This window comes from Barbus barbus, assembly GCF_936440315.1.
Source record: "Barbus barbus genome assembly, chromosome: 19".
Classification (NCBI taxonomy): Eukaryota; Metazoa; Chordata; class Actinopteri; order Cypriniformes; family Cyprinidae; genus Barbus; species Barbus barbus.
Window position 1 is genome coordinate 7,849,716 of NC_136747.1, and position 8,202 is coordinate 7,857,917.

General features: G+C 38.3%; 1 protein-coding gene across 1 annotated transcript in view; it reads right to left on the minus strand.

Annotated features, from left to right (window-relative positions):
- The window catches only part of LOC306885063 (partitioning defective 6 homolog gamma-like), a 47,455-nt gene extending 44,303 nt beyond the window's left edge, over positions 1-3,152 (minus strand). The window contains exon 1 of the mRNA XM_079441393.1: positions 2,789-3,152. Within this exon, the coding sequence (XP_079297519.1) occupies positions 2,789-2,863 (75 nt within the window). The 5' untranslated portion in view covers positions 2,864-3,152. The remainder of the gene's footprint in view (positions 1-2,788) is intronic.
- Between the last annotated feature and the right edge of the window lie 5,050 nt (positions 3,153-8,202).

Consider the following 8,202-nt stretch of genomic DNA (forward strand, 5'->3'; position numbering starts at 1 on the left):
AAACTCCTTCACGCACTCTTATCACCAGCAGAGCTCCTCTCCAAACAAGTCTTCCCTGATTGTGATGGACAGGAATGGGGTGATGATATCATAACGAACACTACGTGTGATACTGAGAGATCCATGACATCACTACGGTGATTCAGTACACGACTGGTGAGTAATGCACACTTTGTAATGTTGACACAGATTTGTTTGATACACAGTGTTCCAAACATCATAGTAGGAAGATCTTAGATAGCAGCTTCATCAGCATTCTTGCCTCGCAGGTTGTGGTTTCACACATCCATCCATTGATGCTTTTGTTTGGGGGGGCGAGTATTGGTTCTTTCAGGTTTCAGTGGGAAAGCGGGTTGATCCACACTCCTCCAACATTCATATGGACGTATCTGGCTATTCCAAGAGAGGAGAAACCTAATGGGGCGCTCTGGTCTTTACAGACCCCAAACAGTGGATCCTTTCATTGACAACAGTAGCAGAGCTTTTCAGCCCCTGTTATGAATTAGAGCACGGCTGAATAATAGAGGCGAATAATCAGACAATGGCAATGGAGTCTGGATCTGGGCACGTCGCCCACACATTCCAGCAATTAGGACCATCACATCCATAACCACATTATAAAAGTTTGTCTAGCCAAAGCCTAGTCCAAAAGACTACTGAGTTGTTGTTTTTTTCATCCACTCTTGAATATAGAGTGAATAAAGTGACAGACGACTCAAATAGGAAAGCAGAGGCATGTAATGAATCATCCAAATCCAATGGGGCTCGGTGACAGCGCTTTGACAGATACTGTCTCCATCAGCTTGGCTGCAACAGATGTATAGTCCACAGCACCATTAGCACGAGCGGTGACAGATATAGAGTTATTTCTATTTGTGAAGGGTTGGTTAAAGCTTTGTCAGGCATTTCCCCAGGCAAACTGAACAATTACTGTATATGAAAGGTCTGTATGACTACACTTTGAGTGATGATAAATCTATCATCAAACTCATGCTATTCTTCAAGATAATTATCACAATAGAATATCAGACACGAACACGGATGGATGGATGACAGATAGACAGACAGACAGACAGACAGATAGATACAGACAGACAGATAGATACAGGTAGACAGACAGATAGACAGATAGATAGACAGACAGACAGACAGACAGACAAACAGATGCAGATAGATACAGACAGACAGACATATAGATACAGACAGACAGACAGACATATAGATACAGACAGACAGATAAATACAGACAGACAGATAGATACAGACAGACAGACAGACACACACACGAGTATTGGTTCTTTCAGGTTTCAGTGGGAAAGCGGGTTGATCCACACTCCTCCAACATTCATATGGACGTATCTGGCTATTCCAAGAGAGGAGAAATTATTCCAAGGGGAAGTCGTGGCCTAATGGTTAGAGAGTCTGACTCGTAATCCAAAGGTTGCAGGTTCGAGTCTCGGGCCGGCAGGGATTGTAGGTGGGGGGAGTGAATGTCCAGCGCTCTCTCCACCCTCAATACCATGACTGAGGTGCCCTTGAGCAAGGCACCGAACCCCCAACTGCTCCCCGGGCGCCGCAGCATAAATGGCTGCCCACTGCTCCGGGTGTGTGTTCACGGTGTGTGTGTGTGTTCACTGCTGTGTGTGTGCACGTTGGATGGGTTAAATACACGAATTCCGAGTATGTGTCACCATACTTGGCAGTATGTCACTTCACTTCACTTCACATACAGACAGATAGATACAGATAGACAGACAGATACAGATAGACAGACAGACAGATTGATACAGACAGACAGATAGACAGGCAGATAGATATACAGATAGATAGATAGACAGACAGACACACACACACAGACAGACACACACACACACACACAGACAGACAGATAGACCGATAGATATACAGATAGATAGACCGACAGACAGACACACACACACACAGACAGATAGATAGATACAGATCGACAGATACAGACAGACAGACAGACAGACAGACAGACAGATAGATAGATAGATAGATAGATAGATAGATAGATAGATAGATAGATAGATAGATAGATAGATAGATATTCTAATCCCTATTAGATTAATAAAGTATCCATGTTAACTGCTGGTGTAAGCATGTACTTTGGGTGAGTAATACAAGAAACAAAAGTTTCACTTTGTCCAACTGACACAAATAATAGAGCCCATCCCAATGAATCAGCTCTCATGTTTGCTCTTGTCAAATGTGTAAATATGTCCGTGTGTTGTTTGGATACTATTTTCGGACAGCTGGAAATTAGGCCAGTATTTAACCTGACCTGATGTGAAGATTACAAACACAGAGCAGAGATCTCCCATCTGAGAGCCACATGCTGCAACACACCAGACACAGAAACACAGGACTGAGAGAGCACTTGTGCGTGATAATAGACAGCTTTTTATTGTTTTGGAGATCTAAAGTCATGACAATTATAAACACTATCCATAAATGTGACAGTTCAAGCGCCAAAACGGTTGTGCTGCAACTCATTTTACTGGAGACGACTAAAAGTTCAGCAAAAAGCGCTGATGAAACCAAAAGCAATTCTCAAAAGCAAAATAAAAGTTATTTTAAAATTCTCGAAATTGAGCCAACTATACAAAGATCAGACTAGTTCTTATATGGCATAATATGATTTGACATGGGCTAACCAAAGTTAGCCATTCCTACTTTTCTCATCTAAAAATATACAGCATCGTGTAACTATGCAGCGAAACTATTCTCCTAAAATATTTCCAAGCATGCATTTCACACAACTCACCTTGCTCTTCACTTCCACCGCGTTCATGTTCAAGCTACGCAAAGATTGCGATTTGTTATTAAAGCTCCGGTTCATTTCGCTCGCTTGAAGCTTTTCAGCCCGTCCAGGATGATGGGCTCGATTTATAAGCCTGTCCCGTTACTGAACGTCCAAAATTCACTCTCAATATGCGGAAAAGTTAGTCCTCGGAGGCTGAGTGACAGATTTTCTTAACTTGCGGTCGCGCTGTGTCTCGGTCACCTCACAAAACTTCTGCAGAAAATTATGTGAAAGACAAATCAGCGCCTCTCACAAGGGGGAGTGGGCTAAGTTTTCACAAATTACATCATTGCGCCCTCTCCGACGGTCCTACTATGGCGAAGGCGTGGGTTATGAATATTAAATACGTAACGTGACGCTATCACGCTAGAGCTAGCTGATTGGCTGAATAGCGAACGTTAGGAAGTAGGCGGAGCGAAGTGGGCGAACGATCGAAAAACTTGCATGCTTTTTTTTTTTTTAAATAGAAAATAAAATTTTAAAATTAAAACGCTCGTCATCCCCACCCATCTGTAGAAATGTAGTAGTCAGTAGTCCCTTTTCAATTACCTCTCCGAAGGCTTGGCTTATGAATATTAATTACACACGTCACTGGACGCTACAGGAAGGTTACCAAGCAACACGACTTTATAAATATGCATAAGCTATTTCTTAGCCATAGTAGGATTTGTAAATATCTCCTGACTAGTTATCGCATATGAACGTGGAATACGCTATTACATACTGTAAAGGGACTATAAGTGCAGCTGATGTTATTATATTAAATTCACAGTAATAGATTAGTAGATTTTCTGATTTGCACGTTTAAGCAAACGAAACAGCTATAGCCTCTCTTAGGCAAGAATCCAGGACATGCGGGATCTCTAACAGGAATTGGCTGAAATATGAGCGATCATTCTCTCGTTGACCGCTAGATGTCCCTGCTGCACAACAAAAGAAACCGCCTGGAGTTAAACCGAGCAGTTCACTGAATTAAAGAGGTACAGACTCTCTAATTACACACATTAGCGTTGCTATTTATACTCCAGCCCTACTGTGCTTTTGCGGGTCATTTCTCTTTCACTCAGAGAAATCACTGATAATGCAGATTTGACATAGATCGGGTGTAGCTGCTGCTCTCTCAAACAAGTTCTCATTCCTTGTTTAAAATAGGCTAAAAGTTGCACATCTATAAAAAAGACAAATAAGTAAGCTAGTAACTTTCACTTGAGATGAAGTCTCCAGACACACTCTCAGAATAAATAAATAAATAAACAAAAAAATGTCCCTTTCTTAAGGTACTTATATGTGCCATTTACATACTAATATGATCACTTTAGTAATATGTATCTTTCAGGTAGTAATATGCATCTATACAAAGGTGAAATCTTTGAAAAGATATGGCAATAGCTTTTTCTTTTTCTAAGATCGGTCATCTACTGTTATGCTTCTTTTAAATTATTATGTCTTGTCTTTTGATTTTTTTTTTTAAATGACTAAACTACTATTTTATGACGTAATTTAAAGAAACATTATTCTTATTTATCTATTTGATTTTTCATTCATTATTATAATGTTTGTATATGTTTTGTGAATTTTTAAACTAAAAAAATTTATTAAAATTTTTTTTAGAAAGTGGATTTTTTCTTTTGCTATTGGGGCAACACATCATATTTGTTCTAGTTTATAAAACAGAACATTTCCCAACTATGACCACTTCCGCTTTTGAGAACCAGGAAAGTGGATATGTATTTTATGTATGCATGTATGCATTTATTTATTTGTTTGTTTGTTTGTTGGTTAATGTTCAAAAACAATGTACAAACAGTAACAGATAAACAAATATAAATGTACAAAAAATGATATAAAAAATGATTGCCACAACACTACAGTACTTTCAGATCAGTAAAATATCAACAATACCCAGAACTCGTTTCTCAGCACAAAGGGAGTTTTGTGTTGTTTTACCAGGGTAATAACTGTGTAATACTCTGAATACTGTATTTATTTAATGCTCAAATTATTTTAAGAAAGAAAACATCCTTCCAGAAAAATGCACATTCAGGAATTTCTTTCCTAAAGAATTTTAAAGAATACATACATCACTAGAGAAACAGATTCATAGATACATTGTTTACAATACGATCTATAAAATAGATAGGGCAAATTTATATTTCTTGCTGACTTTATTGTTATACAAACTAGTTCTTTAGCCATCAGTCTGGTGTGAACAAGCCTTATAACAAAGGCTACACAAAATGCACCACAATAGTAAGCTACTATAGTCTATGCACACTATATTCCAAGTCATATGCAGTGATATGAGGGTGAGGAAACGTTGACAGAATTAGCATTTTTGCACTAACAATTTCTTTAGTAGCACCTACATTTAAAAGAAACCCTATAGCTCCCTTGAGACTGAGGTTTGTTACTGCCACAGTTAGGCAAAAACTATTTATCAGGACCAATGCGAACAAGGCTTTGGTCGAACATTGGCATCTGTGCCTGCATACTCGTGTAGCACATTTTTCTGTCCTCTGTTTTACTGCTGCAGGGCCCCAGAGGGCTGTGTTAAAACCCAGGCCAAACTAGAGGCCCGCATGCACTTTTATGTGTAACCCAAGATGCAAGCCAGAGATCAGAGTGAAATGCTCTGATTGCCTTCACTGATGTGGAGTCCTCTGAACTGTCCCAGGATCAGTCACGCTTGTCAGTGAGTAATGATTATGAGAGCAGGGCTGATCTGGGATCTGCAGGCCATTTGTGTTGTGATTGGTCTCAGTGAGTGATTAAACAAGGTTAAAGGGCTTCAGGCCCTGCGGTCATGCCTGTCTGCGGCCATTAATAGGCATTTGCCGGACTCTGTAAACAGCGACGGGAAGCCTGTCATTAGGGATATCAGCGTTCAGGAGTTTGTTTTGAAGGCTGGGTCTCCAATATAGATTTTAGCACCTACAAATCCATGTAAATGTGTCGTTGCATTACTGGACTGGCAGTAGATAATGTTTGAGGGTTGAGTTTACAGCTTGTGGACAGCATATACAGAGGAACTAATGTTTTTCTTCACCTAGATGAACCATGAAACTGAAGCACCGTTTTAATGTGTTTAATATGAAATATTCCTGTTCTTACTCTATCTATAGGATTTATTCACGTTCTTTTTGGCCCCACTAGGGGGAGACAGATCCCATAAGATAAAGCACATCTCAGACAAAGAGCACCATGAGCTGTGGCTTTCTCACATTTTTAGAGGACTTTGAAAACACAATATTCAGAGTATTACACAGTTATTACCCTGTTAAAGCAACACAAAATTCCCTTTGTGCTGGGAAACGAGTTCTGGATATCGCTTGTTCTTTTACCAAACTGTTGTGGCATCGTGGACACCCATGACATCATATGGCTAGTTTGCTTTAGTCACCGGTAAATATAGGCCTATGTACGTATAGGTTTGAAATTATTAAGACTTTTTAATGTTTTTGAAAGCCTCTTGTGCTCATCAAGAATCCATGCATCATTCGTTCTTTTCCAAGGCTGTATTTAAAACAGTAATATTGTGAAATATTATTACAATTTAAATAAAAGTTTTCTATTTAAATTTAAGTTTTCTAATTAAATTAGTGATGCAAAGCTGTATTTTCAGCATCATTAGTCTTCAGTGTCACTTGATCCTTCAGAAATCAGTCTAATATGCAAAATTTGCTGCTCAATTGTTAATAATTTGCTATCATATTAATATTATTATATATGAATTATGTTATTATTATATTAATATATTATATATAAATATTAATATATTTAAAATATGTATATATTAATATTAAAGTAATTTATAACCAATTCTGAAAAGTTTTTTAGGCGTAATATTTTTGTGGATTTGTTTTTGTGTGTGTGTGATAGATTTTTATTATATATTTTTTCTTTCAGAATTCTTAAATAAATACATTTTAAAAGAACAGTATTTATTTGAAATAGTAACATGTTAACATATTATCTTTGTAACATATATATTTTTAAAAATCCTACTTACCCCAAACTTTTCTACAAAAATGTTTTCATCGTTGATGATAAGAAATGTTTCCTGAGCACCAAATCAAGTGATTTTAAATTGTAATAATAGTTCACAGTATTACTGTTTTTACTTGATCAAATAAATGCAGCCTTGGTGAGCATAAGAGCCTTTTCAAAAACATTAAAACCCGAATTATTCCAAACTTTAGACCGATAGTATAGGCCTGTATATGTTTCTCATAGACAGCAGTGAAATAAATGGAAAGCAAATGGTGAGTTGGAAAGTCCCCTTTTTTATTATGAGAAAGCAAAACAAAACAAACAAGCAAAAAAAAAAAAAGAAGAAGGATCCCAACATCACAAAATATGTGATTTGTGAAGTTTGCAAGGAAAAAAAGTCATATTTCAGTAAATAGAACTTGTAATAGAAATGTCTCATCAAAGCCTCCCAAGCTGTGCTATTAAAATTCATTTTTATAGCTTCATAGACCCACTCTCACTGTGTCACAACTCATTTGTGTCTTCTACTAGGAAATTTCTAACATTTAAAACTAAGCTTAAATGTCAAATAAACTCCATGATGTCTTCTGATCTATGAAGGAGCATCACAGAGCAATAACATTATCCTCTGACACTAATACAGACCAAAACAATCCTTGACAGGAACGGGACATGCGCCATGAGCGATGTTTAATATTCACTTTCCTCCAAAACAATTAGATTGCTCTTCAATATTCAGTTACTCCTCACAAGCCGGTGGCATCTAGGGCAAAAACCGCCCAGATTACAGCATGCAGCCCTCAATTTGCATGTAATAAATCATATTTCGGTAACTGGTCACGTCAGTAGACTTCAGTTTGAATTTGCTGAAGTGTCACAGTGAGTTGTGTTTTATTGTTTATGGTGATGTTCTCTGCTTTAAACAAACTTGTGGCTAGGTGCCCTGAGCTGCATAGCCAGAGGAGAAGAATGAGAGCTCCTCTGTGAGAAATTCCTGTGAGAGGGTTCCTGGAGAGCAGACGCAGTTCTTCTCCGTTTTTCAAAAGTAAACAACCCCTCAAACACACACACACACACACACACACACACGCACACAGAGACATTCCTGAACGTGCATGGAAAAAGCAAAAAAAAAAAGGGGGTTAGTGGGAGAGAATGATTACAATCGAAAGAGAGGAAGGGAAAAATTACAACTTGAAAAAGGCCCAAAATCAAGTTTTGTTCCCCCTTTAAAAGCCTGATTAAAACCCTGAGAGTGTGTTTAAAGCATACGGATGATCTCAGCGTCTTCAGAAAGCACAGCTCTGCTCTCACACAGGCCGCTGTGATTAGGAGCACATTTCTGCTGATGCTCCACTGACTTCAGCGCTCACGGCCCGTCCCGA